The following is a 19971-nucleotide window of genomic DNA, read 5'->3' on the forward strand; positions in this document are numbered from 1 at the left end:
CATGGAGTTTGTTTTCGATTTGGCAATAATCCTTGCAAAATAAAGCAAAAATGGAAGCCTGTACTAATTCTGTAAAATGTATGTCAAATCCAGCAGATATCAAGTATACTTTCAATCATTTCTGTTGTTAATCTACTGTAGAATGACTTGGCTCTTCAGTAATATACTCTATTGAGCAGAAATAACTGTAAAGACAATAGCTGTAACTAACACCCTAATTAGTTTATAACAAATATTTAAAATATCATGATAAAGATTTAAAACGTGCATTTTTGTTTGTAAAAGCTACCTTAATAGTGCCATAACATCCAAACCAGGAGGCTGGGTATACAATGATTCCCTGCACTGAAACACCAAACCCCTGGTACAGGCCAGAAGTCCATCAGTCTATGCAATGTTAATAATACAGTCACCAAGACCCTGGAACTGTCACTCAGCAGCACCTGATACAAAGGAAATTTATGCACACTGTTATGCATTACAGAAGCCCTTCTTTTTAGTACAAACTACCTGGCATGACTGAAACATTTAAACATAGTAGATCATTGTTCCGTCCACTTAGGAACAAAGCATAAAGAAGAAATCGAGACATGTGGATGGATAAGGACAGTTTATTCAAACAGGTAGTGGTATCCAGTTGCTGAAACATGTTCAGGTCAAGTAATTCCCGTTCCGATTTTGTCCTCATTCAGCAGAATGCTTACGTATGAATTCTCTTACCTTCCCTCTGGAGGTACTTACTTTCACTGTGGCCCATACTGTTTACTAAATAAGAAAAAGCTAATCACAAAAGAAGAAACATTTTGCATAAAGTTTTTAGCTGGTGATATGTGACATAGCTCTGTTGACTTAAACAGCATCACAGGTACATCTTGTGTAGGAAATGCAGACTGTGTCGATGTACTTATTATTTGTTGGTTCAGTAACAGCAATACTGTAGCTGTAGTAGTATGGAGTCCAGCATAGCTTACCTGCCCTAATATTTTATTAGTTTTTTGCAGGCGGCTTTGCAACCTGCCCTACCTCATGGTGCTGCATAAACTGTTGCTAGTTGTAGTAGCAAGCAGGAGATGGGGGCACCTGCAATCCGAAGATGCTGTGAGTGTGCCAGTATTAGCTTCAATACCAAGCGTCTGGCACGTAGATACAGCCTGTCTGCTTCAACAGAAGTTCCTTTGCACTTGACAGTCTAAACGTTTCAGTAATTATTCTTTTTAAATTAATCCAGCTAAGCAAAAACTAATGCATGTAACCGTATTGTCTTTCCCATTTCCTATCCTGCATGGAATATGTAAGAAAGCATCCAAAGACCCTGAGCTTCAACAATGGATATGCTAATTTGCTAAATGCTGTACTTCTAAAGAAATTAATCTTGAACACTATTCATGGAATGTTTCTAAAATTTGTGTCACAAGCTCATACACATATAAGCCATCTGGAAACACTTCTAGGAGACGGGAAGGAGATTTGAAGAACTATAAACACTGTGTTATTTACATCATGCATGTTTTACTTTTTCCACTGTAAGAAAAGAAAGAAAACAGCAACCTTAAACTCTTTACATACAAAATGACCATAATTGAAAAAGGACTGCTTAAGAATTTGCATGCAATACAAGGAGATTAATCAAACTTTAATGACTGACAGCATTCGTCCTGGTCAGCACCACCAGAAAAGCCTGTGGCAAGAAAATTTTGGCACTGCAGGAAAAAACTGTCAACAAGAGAAAGCACAGAACATTGGATTTTTGTTTAAGTTATCAAAACCTAACCAAAGAAATCCTAAAAGAGATAACCTAAGACAGACACAAATAAAACAGGTTTTCCAGCTATTTTCATATTAAACAAATCAGATATGAAGAACTTATTTTCCATTCTGCTGATATGAATGAATTTTATGTAATTGTCAAATGCCAATAGCAACATTTCACATTCCAAGACCGAGATTTCTTGTAATTAATTCCACGGGTGTAGACCTCTGTGTCTTTCAAGAATCCATCTGAGTTAAGGGACTTTTCCCAAGTACACAGACCTGCAAGGGAAGGCAGCATAGCCCAAAGGTTTAATTGCCTTTTTGAGCTATAACCTAAAACTGCTCCTTTTCTGGCATATTGTACAAAACGAAGTTCTTAAAATGCTTTAACTATTGGTAAGTACGTTTCTAGCTTTACATGTAGCAAGAAATCAGTTTTCAGTGTGAAGCATTGCTTATCTACAGCAGTACTACGCACCTCACTGTTTTTTCTGACACTTGTGTGCTAATAATTATCAAGAAAATAATGTGAAAAGAATTAAAATGAGAGACTCCTGCTTGAAGGATGCAAGCCAAGAACTTCACACATTAGAATAAAAGCAGATGTAATTTCACATGAGTGAAATGATGAACATAAAGGTTTTTGAGACTAGAGTACGTCTTAACTGTGAGAATGTAATTGAGGTTTTTGACAAAGCCCAGAAACATAGGTGTCTGAGTCCAAAATTTTTAATATACATCTTAATACTTGCATCAATTAACACCAAAATAATTATGTCCTCAACAAAACTTTGAAAATTTTGACTGCAGTTATTTACGTACACCTCACAAAGTCATTAATCATTAAAGATCAAACCCCAGATTTCATGACCTTCAACAATAAGCTACACAGTAAGACATGCTCACTCTTCCTCTTGTTATAAAATAAGCTCATTACAAAATCTTATCCATATACCACCACTAATTACCAACCATGCTGAGAGAAAAAATTGTACAGCTCTTGACCAGATCTAGTTTGTTTATTAAACAGAACTAATATGCAAGAGATTATTTACCTGTTTTTCTTATCCACTTTGGATATGAAAATCTGTTTGTATTTGCAAATTTAAAAAATTTAAAAGCAAAGTTTAGAGCCTGTGTTGGGAAATACTGTATAACATTTGCCAAATTGCCACGCCAAAAGTTGAAAAATCTTGCAGAAATAGAAATGGATCTTTAAAATAACATTTCCAAAGCTAATACTACACCAAGTATAACATTCTTTCTGTTGTTTCTACTTTGATATGAGCTGTAACAAGGGTCAAAAATGTTCGTTTTCAGGTCCTTCATTGTTCAGGCATTTGGTATTGGGAATCTGGATTTATTCTGACGCATACCAACATTCACGATGCATTCGGTGTCAGCACAAGAAAATCTAAAACTGCAGGTGAAACATCAATAATGCTGAGAAATAGGTAAGATTTTCAGCTTCCTTACTTCATACATTTCTGAGACTAGGGATACCAATGTAAACTGCAGTCTAGAACCTGCAGAATAGAAGAGTATTTCAGAGCGCCGTGTAGAAATTGTTTCCCTGAAGTAGCCAGCCTATGCATTTTCGCTTCCACAGGGGGTGCTCACACTCCGCATTAAAGCAGTGACAAACGCTTTATACAGCTACCAGAAACCTGGTAGCGGTTTTGTAATTATATTCTTCTTCAAAACTAAAGAAAGGATCCCTTTGGACAGCAAGATAAATACGTAAGAAGCTAAATGGAGCAGAGGAGGTAGTTCAGGACCAAATCTTACGCAGATTATGAGAAAAAATGTACGTGAGGATATTCAGAGATGTTGGACTGGCTGGCTGTGTTAGACTTTGCTAAGCAGTGACCACAGAGCGATGCCTGTAATGCATAGCCATGCGCTTTGTTCAGACTTCCTAATTTTCTTGTGTTACTGTGGATGAAGGCAAATATTCCTTAAAGACAAAGAAAACTCAAAACTGGGTTTTCATTTCTTACTTTGATCATGCTTTCCTATACATTAACATGAGGCTGCCAAATAAATGCTGGTTTTGGGAAACTGTCACAAGGAAAACATTAAGGGTATTTTATGCTGTCCACAAATACCAATGAACATGACTTTGCTACTACCAAATAAACCAAAAAATCCTGTGGGGATGTACGCAGCAGCAATTCCCGCCCCCCCCCGCCAGTATCAGTACTCCTTTGAATGCCCATGGTCCACCATCATGGCTTCAAAGGTGTTTCTAAAACCTTTTGTTTTTACAAGGTTTGGGAGAGAGGGGGCCAGACCTGGGGATGGGGGAGAGGCCCAGGGTCCCTACCTTGCTCCCTGGGGACACAGACGAAGCAGCCCACCATGCCCTTGTACTGCCGGTCCACCCAGATCTGCTTGGGCGAGGCCTGCAGCTGCAGCAACAGCTTCACCCGCTTGATGGGCACCACGCCATCTCGGAGATGGCAGCCACCACAGCGCTGGCCAGCAGGTCCTTCCCAAAGGAGATGGGGCTTTGCCCTGCGGAGCCACCGTGGCACACAGCACCGCCTGGGCCGCCCCTCTGCGGTTTCCTCTTCTTCCTGAAAAGCACATGGCCAACAGGCGCCTAACTGGCTTTTATTTCCCTCAAAAGTTCAAAGCTGATGGGTCTCAGGGTACCCAGGAGCTGAGCCACCTCCGTCCCCCACCATTACTGGCCACAGGGGGCGGCTGGGCCCAGAAACAGCACCATTTGCTTCTACAACATGGAAGCCTTCCAGGGAGCGCGGCCCTCCCGGAGCTGCAGGCAGCCAGCCAGCCTTCCGGAGGCCTCGGGAACTTGCCAGAAGCTTCTGTCAGCTCTGGGAACTGCCCTCTCTCCCCTGACCGGGAACTGAGAATAGAAAACCAGGTAACAAAGGGCAGTTGTTGATCATATGGAATTATGAGTTAATAAACATCATATGTGACAAGTAAATGAATTTTAGTCATGTTATTTATATATATTCCATTGCAGGTCAGAAGTACCAATTCCTTCTAGATGGCTGACAGCATTATTAGTTTGATTTTTTTTTTTTTACCTCCCCTGCATCTCCTGACTTTATGACTAATGAAGACTAATGAAGGCATTAAACACCATATTTGTTCAGTTAAAATGTTTTAATTGTTGATGTTTTTAAACGCTAACTTTTGTTTCTTGCATTCCCTTGACATTGGCAATTTTAACCCTGGTACTCCTTTGATTTGTTGTATACCACATTGCTTTGCTAATCGTTTTTATAAGTAATAATTTAAAGGCAAAAGAAATTAATATCTTTTGAGCCTCAGTACTACCATTTCAACTTCTTTAGTAGCTTCTTGGTATCGATTCCTTTTAGCATTAATTCTGTACATCGATTCCCAGATATAATCTTCCTGAAAATTACAAAGCTACAAGATTTGTATCAAAGATACCTGATAAAAGTCTGCGTTCTGTCAGAAATTAAATCCTATCCTCCTTCGGAGCTCTTTTTAAACATACTCTTAAAAATCTGCAAAATATAGTCTCTGCTCAGTTGACTAACAAAGTAACGAATAAAAATCTCCGTAAGTATAGTTATCAACCTGATTAATGCAAATTTTGCAGCGTTTTGTTGCTGAACTACACTGCTCTGAGTATAAAAGTTGTACCATACTCAGATTCCCTTAATTCTGCTTAAGGTATGGTTTCTTGTGAAGGAGCAAGCCAATCTAAATAGCTGATAGGTATCAGGACTGAAGGAATCCCACCCTCCTTCACCACTACTTTTCTCCACACGCCTCTACCTATTCACACTGTTTCTTCTGCATTGACTCAGTTGTGTGTTTGGCCCAGCTGAGTCAACTGAGTTTAACCCAGTACACTGACAGCAGAGTAACCTAGTCTGACTAAACACAAGGATCTAGATAAGGGTTAGCTGTCCTTTTTTTAAAGCATTCGAATATTCTCTTTTTCTAGCATTCAAACCATATAGCTCAGCCTTTAAAAGACTGAAACGAGAGACAAACATCAGCAAAATTACCCTTTGCCATACAGATACACACTTATGTGCACACACACACGTAAGTTCTGTGAAACCTGTTAAACCTGCTAAAAGCAGTGCAAAAAGACTCCTTGCTTTTCTCTGCTCCTTCTTCCACCTACAATGAAATCTAATATTCAAACCTCACAGATTTTAGACTTTTAAAAGGTGCTGTTCAGATGTCATCCATACTATTACATATTTTTATTTTGCAAACATAGTAAATCTCACATCACTTGATTTACAGATGGAGAGCAAATCTAAAGCACTATTGATACAACTCAGTTTTATATGTCTCAAACTGAAATACTCCCTATTTCTCATCTTCTAGGAACTGTAAATTCTGGAGACCTGATTAACAAAATCTTCAGTCATATGCTTAAACTTCAGGCCTAAGACTTCTACTGCTTGGAGTTAAAGCAACTGTTGAGTGATTCAAGACAAGCTCTGAATCACTCTTACAGAGCAGGCAGTTATAAGCATTTGATTGACTATTTTAGAACTACTCTAAACAGTGTAATTTACTAGTGAAAACAAGATGTAAAGATTTTATCATGAGAGCCTATGGAACTGAATTTACTTTCCTGAATACTTAAACTTTTTGATCCCATTGTTTAAAATGCAACTTTAGTCATGCATTTTATGGAAAGCACTCATGAAAAGCAAGTAGAAACAGCAGAAAGAAAAAAAATGCACTGTTGACATGGAACATAATGAAATGATATGCAGATGACCAGATCTAAGTGTGCTGGCTAGGAGTAAAAAGACCCCCCAAAATCTTACATTTTAAATGAAACTTTAGTAAAAAAAGCTTTAGGAGCAGCTCATCTGTAGATTACAAAAATTTTAACAATTTGTAGAAAAGCTGAATATTGTAGAAGAATTCTGATTTTGCAGACATCTTGCCTTCTCCTGCCTTATACAGATGTAACCTAACATTTTTTGTAATATCCAGCTGTAAATTGTGGAAGATCTAGTTAAATATTGTTTAAATAAACAAAAGAGAAAATATGTTAAGTTAAAAAAAAAATAACATTTTACTGGTCTTTGACAAATATACATTTTTTATTATGAAATTATTAATATAAAATAAGCCAAGTCCATGCACAGGTCTCTAAACCATCACCACCCTGCCCTCCCCATCTTCTTTTGTGCTTCTGAAATTGCATTTTAACAAACAGAAGTATTATTTATAGATAAAACTCATGAAGTCAAGTAAAACATCAACCACACTGTAGTTTCTGAGTGTGCAGTAGACCATACTGGCAAAAATGATAAGGCATTAGTTTGTGTGGCTTAGTGCCATGAATTGTCTAAAAGATTTCTTTCTGTTTTGATTAACACAGTGTTACTGAAAACATTTAGTATTTTTTTCATGCCCTTAGAGGTGCAAAATGTTAATTAATTGGAAAACTTTTTTTTTTTTTCCCTCTCCATCACCAATTGCCAGCTATTCAGAGTACTTTGAGGATATCAGCTTATGGTTTTACATTGCATATTATACACTGAACAGCAGTGAATGTACAATTTATGTGATGTTTTCATATAATAAAGTTATGATCAGGATAAATAATTTGACAGTATATAAAAATAAGAACTTTGGTTCTCTGAAATCTTTTTAAGTATGCAGTTGATGAGATGATTAGAATCATCACTGAAGTTTTTACCTGTGTCACACCATAAGGTAGATTTTTTTTTTTTAAAAAGCATTTCAAAGACACTCCATGGGTGGGCACCACAATTGAGTTAATTTCTCTTTTCACTGAAGTACTCTAAAGAGATGACACCACCATGCAGGATGGCTGAACGTTCAGGAAGCTCATCTATGTAGCTAAGCCAAAGGACAGTTTAAAGGCCAGTTCAACAGCAGCATCTGTGACTGAGTCATGAAAGCAGACATAACACTCCTGAGGTTTTGGGTGTAGAATGAGTCTCCTGGAAAAAAAAAGAAAGAAAAGCAAAAAGAAAATTATCATAGGTGTTAGCTTTTTCTCCTCAACAATGTTCTGGTTGTAGTCTGAGGTTTCAGTAGGATGTTAAAGATAACTGCTGTGTAAGACTGCTGGCAAATTTCTGTGGCTCTCCTGCATTATCTTACTTCTTTCAATACATTAGATTTTTAAATCAGGTTATTCTCTGCTCAGTTTTCTCAAGACTGTGTATGGAAAAAATTCTTCAGGTTTTCAGGATCTATTTGTATGGTACTGGTGTGTTTGCTGTAATCCAAGTTTCCGGGCTACAAACTGCAATCAAGGTACTTGGCAGCAAGCCCCAGTATTCGCTATTTACTGATTTTTAAACTTAATACATCTGGGTAGGTACATTCCCACATGTTAATCTAATAAGCCTGTTTAGGGACAGAGCTAAAATAGGAAAGCTGTTAATACCTGTGCATAACTGTGTGTAGCATTATAGCATAGCATAGAGTTCTGCAAATACTAATGGACTGCCCCTGATTGAACACGTTGATAATGCAGACTGAAAAATTATTTTTTAAAAGGTATCAACAGCAGCATAAACATTTTTAAATGTTTAAATGTTGAAATTAAAGATTTTAATTTCTCCAGCCCCAAGAATAGCACACAAACTCAGTTATGTACAGTCATGGTGGGAAACAACCGTTTTTCTTTTTTCCTCTTTAAACATCTGACTTGAAGACAAACAGGTTGAACAAAAGCTCTGTTAGAGAATTTATACGTTATTATTCCTGGCCAATATAATTACCTGTGGATGACTTTTCCTCTCCTTGTATGAGAAAAAAAGTTCTTATGCCACATTCAGAAATGTATTTTGCTGTTTTCTGACTTTCCCATTTGTGCAATAGTTGAATCAGTCAAAAACTGTAACTTAATGAATTAATCAAGCATAATCATTTATCTTCCTTTCGCCCCTTGTCTATCCTGAATTTGTTTTTCATATGGTGAAATCATAGCTTCCATTTAACTTGGCATTTGCATTTGTCTTTATTTATCTAGCAGGAATACCAAATACAGAAGATGAATGTAGAAAAGAAGGAAACATCCTGTTGACTGACTACTCCTAATATGACTGTCTGCTTACTGCAGCTAAAATGTAGCCAGCACAAAATATAGATGATGGAGGAAAGGATAACATACAAGTAGTGGCTACAGAATAGGGCTTACTGACCTAGCCTTAAACAATTACAAGGATCTGATATGTTCTGAATTGTGAAGAAATGACACATACTAGTTTCTCATTACACCTGATTTTAATTATTTCAAAAAGTATTACTTTTAATATTTAATGCCTAGGGCAGTATGCTGTTGTCATGCAAATAAAGCTTAGCTATGTAGCAATAACTATATGCATCATGAAGAAGATCACTTAAGTTTAAATAAAGACACAAATCACAATCCATTTATGATGATAACGGCAGAACTTTGAAAACTCCCTTTCCAAAATATCTCAGATAGACTGGTAGGTTGATCTTCCCGATGAAAAGAAACCAACCAACCACTACAATTGTTCACCTTATTTCTTTGTATCACTGAATCAGCCTTACGCATGGAGGCAAGACAGCTGGGATTTACTTGCAAAGCAGGGAATGGAGAGGTCAGAAGGGCTGCGAGGAGAACAAAGGAAGCGCAGGGTCTTAAGAGTACGATTACAGCACTTTAGCATGGCTGCATAGCACGGTGCAGCACTGCAAAGGGTGCCAGCCCTGGGTGTTAACATGCTGGCACAGTGCTCACCTGAGTTAACACACCTGTTTTCCAGCAGGTGGAACTTCATATCAATGCAACTTCCCAGATCCCAAATTGAAGCTACCTCAGTCAAGCTCAAGTATTTCTGTGATGTGCTACAGTTAGATTTATTCTTAAAGAATATAGGGGCATATTCAAAATGGGAAACTTTGGGAGAAATAAATTTGTTTGTCTTTAAACTCACCCCACAACCCAGTAATTCATTGTTGGTGGTGGTTTCTTCTGATCAGTCCAGTTATCAGGAGCGCACTCAAACAAAACTCCATGTTCTCTTACCAGATCTAGGTCCTCATCTGCCTTACCAAATTCTGAAATCCCACTGCCTGCTTTTTTCTTTTTCTGCAAAAGAGTTGGTGAAATGTTAGCATAGAATGAAATATTTTTACATAAACGTTAACAAATATAACCATGTGATTTCTTCAGGAATCTCCCACGAAAAATATTGCTGTCAAAAAGCCAGACTTAGAAGATATAACTAACTTGCTTACATGATTCTTTTCTTCACAGTTTTGTTACTTTGGCATCAACAGGCTTTTCCATTGTTATACAACTTGGAGGTAGACACAAGCTCCCTGTTTTCATTTTTTTTTCCCCTTCTAGCTGAACACTATTTCTCTAATAAGACATCTGAGATAATACAGCTTTTTTTTAAAAAAGTGTGTTACAACAGCTAAGGCTCTCATCTTTCTTTCTCTGTGTGCCTCCCAAATTAAGAACTGTAATAGTAAAAGCCTATTGAATAAACTTGGCCAGGAAGGAATTCTTTTTTGTAAATAAACAGTTGAAGCACTTTGCTTGGAGCCTTTCCTTGCTTTTACTCAGTATGAGTGCAGAAGATGTATAGAAAATAAAGACACTTTTGTGTTTTGTTGAGTTTTTAGGGCTATGTTTTGTACAGAGCTTTTGAATAAACCTTGCAAAAGTTGCAGTTGTTTCTAACTGGACTCCTGGTACCTGTTTGGCGAGGATCAAACTGCATGCACAAAACCTACTTCTCTCTCTTTCCTCTGTCTTGGTGCTCAACAGTCCTGTGAGTCCAATAAAGCCATGGTACCTTTCACCAGAAAGGTGAGGGGAAAAAGACCAGAATGGACATGGAGATAAACACAGGAGGAATTCTGAAAGGCTTTGTCATTAGTTTAACTCTCCTGCCTCTGAAGTCAAAGGAAGTTTATTACCCTTTTGTAAATGCATATGCAATAATGAAAAAATAAGCTCTGAAGCTTTGTTTTTCCTTTTTGGAGCATGAGAAGTGAGATGAGATTATGCAAACAGGAGTGGAAATCCCTTTGAAACAAGTCTGTCTTAGAGTTGCTAAGCCAGGGCATCTCTGGATCTGCCAATGAAACTTGTGTTCCAATCAGTTGCTTCAAAGGTGAAAGAAAAGGTTTTCTTAAAAAAAAAAAAAAAAAAGTCAAGGAACTTCTGTCTGCCGTATGCAGAAGCAGAAACCACATCTTTCAATCTGCCTGCAATATTGAAGATATGGGGGCTGAAGATCTAGAAGAGAAAAGGTAGTCAAAACATCACAACTATCATAGTTTCTCAAAAACGATAGAAGAAAAAGTGAAATGCACCTTAGTATTCGAGAAACAAAACAGCTAGTGTTTGCCTGAGAAAATGCCTTTTAAGTTTCCCTAAATATGCTTGGGATTAAGTTCATAAAGCATTTTCTAAATTACTACTAGTTCATAGAGTGGAACAAATTTGACAATAGATGACTTAACCCTTCCTTTATCTTTCCTTAGTACATAAAATTGTTTCAAACCCTGTTCTTGCTAATAGTGCTACTGAAAAAGACTTAAGGAATATGTTAGTACTCAGTTTAATAACATCTCGCCCCCCCAAAATGGGGTCATTATCATGCAATTTCCAAGCTGACATTCATTTATATTTTAGCACATCTTACACTATGCTATTCATACTGAAAATGCTCAAGAAAAATGATGTATTAAGAGGGGATATTTAATAGAACTATGAGGGTCTGTAATTTCATATGCATTCAAATGTCTTTCCTTCTGATTTTATTTAAGAGTAAGAAAATACTAAGATGATGAAGAAAATGAGGCCAGGGCTGCTTATTACATAGTGACACATATTTTATGGTGTAGAGACTACAGGGCTTATTTTTGCTCAATTTAAAATTTATTCAAAACTTCTGTACACATTTAGAAATTAAATTGTGAATTTTCAGTTCTCAAAAAGCAAGGCAAAATTAATTCCTGATCAGTTTACAACGATTTTGCATTATTGGTACAATTCTCTGAATCCTAAACTATAACAATATTTAGCTGGTGTCAAAGAATAAGCAGTATAATAATACATTTCTTTTTTTTTTATTTTTTGTCATGCAGTATGAACAAGGAAAATTTCTATTCATTCTTTTACATTTTCTGCATGCCATAATGCAACCTGACAATTTCAGCATTAATTGTTGAGCCAACATGCAAAAACTACCCCAAATTTCTCTAGGAAAAAACCCACTTTGCTCTGCAGCACACGTTCATCAATTATTTCTGATTTTCAGAGCAGAAGGAACCCAGCTGCTGCCTACTGTATTCACATCTGAAGAAGCCAGAAAAGCATGTGCTGAGGTAGCTGTGGCCAAAACAGAAGCTTTGACTTTGAAGCGTGAGTTTTTAACTTTTTATGAGCTACACCTAAAGGCTGAATTGTTTCTTTATTCAGTTCTTTTGGTTTGAACTATAAACTGTCTATTTAACAGTTGTAACCAAAGGCAATTTGATGATAAGAAATATTTGTGTGTTCTCTACTCGCTTTTGGGTTTGCACATCTCCCAACAGAAGTGCCAAAAATACATGACTTATTGACAAAGTCCTACTCAGGAAAACATTAAGAAAAATTATGCTGCTATCTGTAAACTGCGTTCATTCAATTTGTACTGTTATTTCCCTTCTCTCATTTAATTCACTTGGATTGTCACTTTAGGATCTAAAAAATGCAACTGACAGACAGTATTCCACTTACAGTTAATTATTTCTCTTCTCATAAAAGCACTAAACAGGTCACAAAATTAGCAGAGATGAAGTGTTATCCTAATTTGGTTCATGTCGATAAAAATCAACTGTGCAATTAACAAACTGAGACTTTTAGCAAAATAAAATGTGCACTGAACACAAGATGTCTGATCTGAATGGAGTATCTCAAATTGATTCTTAAACCTATTGTTTAGATTTCTGCATTACTACTACCATCTTACTCCAGATGGATCATTTGGCATAAACAGAAATTTTTCATCAAATGCGAGGCAGTACAGTTGAGATCTGTCCATTTTTAAGACTGATCTAAATACCAAGTAGCCACATAAAATCTCTGGCAGCTGGGATCAGGCTTCAGCCCAAGCCTAGAGCAATCTCTGTAAAGGGAAAAAGCCTTACCTATTCTGGCATCCCATCTAATATAAAATCCAAGAGATCTGGCAGCATAATTAAAACTAATTGATCATTATAGCCTGATCTATAGCTTCTTTTAGACTGATATCCATGTGAACGAGCGATTACAGACATGAGCGGATAGCAAATGTATAAGCCAACTCCGGTAGCGCAGAGACCAAAGACACTAAGAACGAACAACCTTCTCACCGTCAGAGGCCCACCTCAGGTCATTGTTCAGACACACTGACAGCACAGGGAGGGGAGACCACACTGTCACTGCTCTTATGAAACATCTTCTGTGAAAAAACAGGGCCTAAATTTCCTTTGGCTGCCAATCTGAAATCCCCTCCCAGCATGAAAATGGCTAAAAAACCCACCTTTTGCTACTTAACAGTTCTTGAACCCAGCGCATGAAACTTTTTGCTAAGTTAAAAACAAGAGTCCTAATATTGAAACAGAATAAGAAAACACTACACCGGAGACACGGAGTATTTATTTTGAGGGTGTTTTTGGTGGTAAAGAGAGCCATAATTGCACGCATGCTTGGTTGGATGGTCCGAGAAAGAACCTGCCCATAACAGTAAAAAATATCAGGAGCTTTAAAAACAACCACATAGGTGCAAATACACCTGCTAGTGAACTATTTAAATAATGAAGTGAAAACAATCTTGAAATACTGAGTTGAGAATGTAAATAGAAAAACAGAAAACAAAGCTTCCATACTTCTTTCCTCATGGACTGCTGAAACACCGAACGAATTGAAAGACAGCAACGATAGAAATTCTCAATTAACTGCGGGTGGATGGAGCCACCGAGCCGTGCTACTTCTTTGTGAGTTGGCGTAATAAAGATTCCTTGCATTGTTTCCAAAGATAGATAGTGGAAGAGGGTATTCTCAGGACCAGATGTCAACCTTAAAAAAAATAGGAGAATTCATGTAATATTAAAATAATTTTGAAAGAAATTTCAGTTAAACAATATATATTTTTGTTTCTTAAGGCAGAATTGTTTTCCTGGTAGCTACAATAGAGTACCAAAATGGATACAGACATTCAAAAGGTGCCTGTTTCTACACCAAGGAAATCCTGCTAATTTGGACTGTTAATACTCAATTTTAAAAAAAACGAACAAACCAGCCAAAAAACTATGGTACTAGTTAGGTATTGCACTTGTGTTCTCAAAAATCCTCACCAAAAAAAGAAATAGGAAAGGAGGAATAAAAGCGTTGGGCAGGAGGGGAAGGGAAAACTTTAGAGCTCAAACAAAACACCAGAGCGGACTGGGCTGTCACAAGCAACAACTGGGGACTGGGAAGATCACGGTTTCTTTGACCTTTGTACACCTACCTAGAAATACCCGGGAGGCACAAAATATACGTGTGGTCCAAAAACTTTTATTTGAACTTCCCGTGTCACATATATGTAGGACATGTGCATACATTCTACTAACATATTCTTAAAAAAACAGTAGTTTTTTCTAATTATGCTCCCCATTTAAGAGCTTCACTTTTGAGAATCCCTGCATAGCAAAGTTTTGGTTAGAATAAAATTATGCAGGAACTTCTGTGACCTGTGCATATTCAAAGAACGATCCAAGTATGGCCTTATAAATGAAATACTTAATAAAAAAGAATTTCTTACTTGATAGCATTAAGAAGCTCTGTATCTTTCTCTGAAAGGTTCTTTTTGAGGGTTCCTAAATGAAATGGATTTGGTAGGGTATGTTTTTTTCTAGTGGCCTGAAAAACAAACAGATAGATGAACTAACAGAGAAAACACAGCTAATGAAAGAACAGAATCAAACCAACAAATCACCTACTTGGAAGAAAATCATATAACTTTTTAAAAGGCCCAAACAGTTGTATCAACTTATATAAATGTATTTTATAGCCTATTTTAGACTAAAATGGATTAGAAGCACTTGTACAACTGTATAGCAATTTGTTCTGATAATGTGTTTACACCACTATTATTTTGGGGACATTCTCCAATTATTTCTGCTGATTCCAACACAGCTGTGCCCACTTTAATCATGTGGAAAAACCAAATATTTACAAGCAATGATAAAATAAAAAAAATGTGATGGCTCTAAGGCTGACCTAAAGCTTCCCAAGGCAACAGAAGTATTTTCTGCTGAATTCAGGGGCTCTTGATTCATTCTTTTATAGTATGCTTTTTTTAAAAATAAAAAAGTTACTTCAGTGAGTTTTTAAAAGATTTGCCACCTCCCCCAAGCCCACTAGAACCTTATTAATTCTCTTTGTCTTTGTTCTCATACCTGATCCGCTACAGACTGCGGATTACTGCTTTCATCTTCTGCAGGACCTTCATTACCGTGGTCAGGTCCTCCACTGTTTCTCGTAGGGCTCGGCTTACGTGTCATTAAGGAAGAGTCACCAAACAGGGTCCTTTTGCTTGCTGGAGATGTTACTGGTTTGGAAGTATTTTGTAGCTTACTGAGGATGGGTGAAGTGGTCAAGCTCTCCAGTTTGTCACGTGTTGCAGGAAGGAACCAATCCGCACAAGATAAAGGTGGAATGGAAGGGGAGTCTAGCCTTTCCTCTATGCTGGCATCTATTCCTTCCAGTTGAAGTAGAGTGGCTTTGACCTGATCTACATATATACAGTCTGGTCCGGGATTCCCAATAGCTTTTGATGCACAGCCCCCTGCCTCTAGCAGGACACACAGCATAAAGTGTCTCTGTAAATATGGAGGTAGCAGCATTAGCTTTTAGTTTAATATACAGATGTCCTGTATTATACCTCATTTGATACTTGGGCAAAAGACAGCACTGTATTCAACACTCCTTCCACATCTCCAGAGGAGGTACTTATTTTTTTCCAATCAAATCATGTCCAGGGAGATCTTTCTGTTACCATGTTATTTAAGTTAATGATGCAAACATAAAAGCTATCATTTACAAACTCATTAGTTGTTTGCTTTAAAAAAAAAAGTCCACAGTTAAAAAAACCCAAACACATTTCTGAAATGAGTTGTCCGAAAATACAAGATCATGAAAGTAAAAACATGTTCAACCAAAGCGATAAGGCATAAAAATAATGAGCATTAATACTTAAACTTGCAAGCTTTACAAATGTATCAATAATGCTACTCTCTATCCCATGAAATAGCTATAATACAAATATTTTGTAAAATTACTAAATAAAATGCATGGAAAGTGTTGGTGTTACTGAACAAGACAACCCGCAACAGCAAAACAGAGCATCAAAGAACAGGCATACTGCAAACATTAACTTACCAAGCCAACTATCAGTAAAAAATATCTTGCGTCAGGTTCCCTGTAGCCTGTAGAACTGGAAACTTCATATGGCTGGATGTGATGATGTGGAAACACTTCCCGCCATATCACTAACTGACCAATCTTCTGTTCTGCTGCCAAGGGTAACAGACAATAGTGCCGACAATATAAACCTATATCAATAAGATCTTCCTTTGGCAAGTGATTACCAATCAAGTAACCCTTAATTAAACACAGAAAAGGAATTGTATTCAGTAAGAAGTATAACACCACCACTTATCACTTAAGAGTACTTTTCATATAGAGATATCCATGCTCCACATGCATTGAGATTGTAAGCTTTCTGGCCGGAGACTGTCTTTTTGGTACACAGTGGTACAATAGATAACACTGAGCTTTTGCACCACATCTGAAGAATCAAAATACTGAAATATAAACAAACAAAACATCAGCATATATGCAAGTTATCAAAGGTGAGCTGGGAAATGCATAGCTTTAACAGCTTGCAAAACAGCTACAGAGTTAAGATGCTTTAATTCTCTTAATTCAAAAGTACTGAGCTTTCATTGGAATTAATAAAATTTCCAAAGAGGATACATAGTACAACAGTGTTTCTAGCACTAGGGGCATTACAGTTAAAGCACCGTCATGGTAGAATCTGTGCAGTTCCATTTGTGCTAACGGTTTAGTCTCGTAACACTACCAGCATAAAGAACAATTGCGCGATAAAATCCTTAAAATGTAAGTTTCCTTAAAGCAAAGGCTGTTATCTTCTCTTTATACTGTTGAATCCACCATCTACATTTAATAAATAAATTTACAAGTGTGGCCAAAGTGAAAAAAGCTGTCAATACAATTTCTCAAGTCTTTGATTTAAAGACAGATTAAAGATAAATCATCTGTTATCTTCATTAAAAAATGGCAATGAACAAAAAAAAATTCTTATTAGAATATCATACAGTCTCACTTCAATTGACTTTTATTACTTCCTTATTACTGTCTCTCGCCAATCCCTGGATCATACACCGCAAAATTCCAATAAGACAGTTTCAAACAAGTATTTTGTTCTTACTGATCATATAGTACAATACCACTTCCTGAAATCAATTTTTTCTGTTACAGTGTTTGAGTTTTAGGTCTGTTACTAGAAATACAAGTTTAAAGCAATCATACTTTTTTTTCATATTTGTGAGGTTCTGAAAAGAGTTACTGCATGACTGGGTTAGATTTCCAGATGCATTTTCCTAATCTTTAGACCTTAATCACTAATACTACCTTGTAGAAGAGACAAGAGCCCATAATCATATATAATCTTCTCATGTCGTAATAATCTTCAGACTGTGGAACAAAAGCATGGTATAATTTTTAATTCAGAATTTTTATTTCATTTACCAAATGCAAGTCAACTAATTCCAGTGAATTGTAATCAGTATCTTATTTAATTCTGTCATTTTTGACCACTTCTTATCAGTATGGCAGTTAATACTGAACAGTTAAGTGAAATGCCAAGTTTTTAGCCTCCATTATTGATTTTCGTGTCACTACAATTTTCTTTAACTGTTTTCAGCTCAAAATAACAGATTTCCTATTTGGTTCTTATCTGTCCATAAACTATTTTTGTTAGGACATGCTAATTCTCAGAGTTCTTAACAGCAAAGTAGCTGAAGCGTAACTATTGACAGCAGAGGCCCTCCTAGAGTAAAACTTCTGAGTCAAAGCATTTGTTCTTTTTCCAGTATTTGACATTTTACCCCAAATATACCCATTCATTGATCTTTTCATCTAGATGCCCAGTGCTCTCAGGTTAGTAACACTATCTTTAGGTGGCTATAGTTTATTTTAATTTAAGTGGGTGCAATCAATTTCTGTGCAATAAACTATAACTTATAAACATTGCTTTCTGTAAATAATCATCCAGGTTGTTTAGTACAGTGATTTTTTTGTTGTTTTTTTCTTTTGCAAGATGGACTATATGTCTGCCTACCTAGTGTTTTCGGTTTTAAGAATCGTTAAGTATCTTTTGTAATTAAGAATATGTACGTCCCAAATTGTTACACTAAATATGCGATCAAACAAATTACCTTTATGCTCAATTATAATACACCTATAAAGAACAGAGTTTTAAAATAACTGTTCTGCAACATGAGTTCAAGAAAGCTCTTTCATTAGAAAGTAAAGCTGAAATTTCAGTATGTTCACACCTCACTATCCCATACAGCGCAGTAAAGAGCTTGCACAGTAATTGATACTTAAGTCAATTACTGTCTTCTCCTTCAACAGAATTAAAAATATGCACAAGTTGCAATTGCTTTCCGTAAACTGAAAAATTAAGCTCTCAGTGCTCCATAAAAGTTTTCAGGTTTATTCACAATTGCTTGGGAAGGAGACATTTATCTATACGAAAAAAGAAACGTAACATCAGCTATGTTGAAATTAGAGTGTCCTTGTAGATATGCCATGGACTTAAATTTATAGTAAATCATGGGTTTTCAGTGACTAATCCTATAGGATTACAATACAGTTATGATGTTAACCATGGAGAGAAATTCAGGATAAAAAAGAATGGGTAAAATTAAGCTATCTTAAGAAAAGAATAATACAGTATACCTGTGCTTTAACCCTCACGATTAAAAGAAGGGGATGTGTTTGGAATTAGTGCTTTTTTCAACTACTGAATATGGCACCAAGGCAAAAAGATCCTGTGCAACGCAAACAACAAAAATAAAATGTTTACCATCTCTGCAAAGTCAGCTGCTTCCAGATCACTGAGTGCTGTGTCGATTTCCATCTGAAACAGGTAAACGGGACACTTGAATAGAGATTTCCAACACAGTAACTTACAATAATAGCATAGTTTGCTCTGTTTTGCTAGTCCCAGAAGATTAGAATTCACAAATACAAAGTGAAGGGATACAAATTTGCACATACTTTTCACTACTAATATAAAATATCAAAACCACCTCAATTCATCAGAATCAAGAAAAATCCTTCTTAATGGCTGAGTATTTCCATCTTCTTTGAAACTAAAATTCCTCTGCTTGCGTGCCTGCTGAACCCGCTTGTTCAGTATAAAGGAGATGTCACTCTTCCTTTCAGCGTGCTTTAAAACGTGAGGTCTAGAGACTACCCCTTGAAGGCTAGAGACAACTCTGAAATCTAGCAAGCTATTGTATCCAACTGAGTTATTAGAAAAATCTTTTTCACAACGGATTGAGTTTTTGTCTCTATGGAAATTGCCAAAATTTCTCACCCATTATCTTTGTTCTACTGAAACCGCTTTAAGCTCGCTTATTTCTCGAACTACAAGAGCTGTTGGTTAAGGTAAGCTTGATTAAAAACACTTCCTTTTAAAGAACATGGTACTAGGCACTGAAGTTCACAACATAAATGTGCTACTTAATGAAAAGAACCTAAACCCCATCATTACAAGCTTCTTGAGCTGTATTAACTGGCTGCCTCTAATTAAAATACAGCCAGTTTTTCAAACAGAGAAATGTCAGCGAGGCCGTTGGCAGTCGACAACTAACCAGTCTCTCAGCTTTTCCCCAGTTAAAATTTAAATTTTGTCTTACTACTGCTTGAAGCACAACTCAGTTTCTAATTAGGAGGTAACCAGACACAGTGAAATGGTGCAGAAAAACTGTACACGTATAGGGTCAAACAAATGATGTATGGATATTTATTTTGATTCTGCAACAGCCATTTATAACTCTCCTAAATTACAAGTTACGCATGGGCTTTGGGAGTAATATTTTTCTACCTGGAAAAATACTTAAATGGTCAAAGTCAAACATAAAAGTACATACCAGGGGCTGCTTTCC

General features: G+C 36.6%; 1 protein-coding gene across 1 annotated transcript in view; it reads right to left on the reverse strand.

Annotated features, from left to right (window-relative positions):
• Positions 1-7594: 7594 nt before the first annotated feature.
• INTU (inturned planar cell polarity protein) overlaps positions 7595-19971 on the reverse strand; it is a 40387-nt gene continuing 28010 nt past the window's right edge. Inside the window, exons 8-15 of the mRNA XM_009695693.1 lie at positions 18885-18938; positions 17426-17488; positions 16151-16372; positions 15169-15591; positions 14532-14629; positions 13615-13804; positions 9681-9835; positions 7595-7706 (exon numbers count right to left, since the gene is read on the reverse strand). Coding sequence (XP_009693995.1) covers positions 7595-7706; positions 9681-9835; positions 13615-13804; positions 14532-14629; positions 15169-15591; positions 16151-16372; positions 17426-17488; positions 18885-18938 — 1317 coding nt within the window. The remainder of the gene's footprint in view (positions 7707-9680; positions 9836-13614; positions 13805-14531; positions 14630-15168; positions 15592-16150; positions 16373-17425; positions 17489-18884; positions 18939-19971) is intronic.

The sequence above is a fragment of the Cariama cristata genome, unplaced genomic scaffold, assembly GCF_000690535.1.
Source record: "Cariama cristata isolate BGI_N322 unplaced genomic scaffold, ASM69053v1 scaffold18532, whole genome shotgun sequence".
In the NCBI taxonomy this organism is placed as follows: domain Eukaryota; kingdom Metazoa; phylum Chordata; class Aves; order Cariamiformes; family Cariamidae; genus Cariama; species Cariama cristata.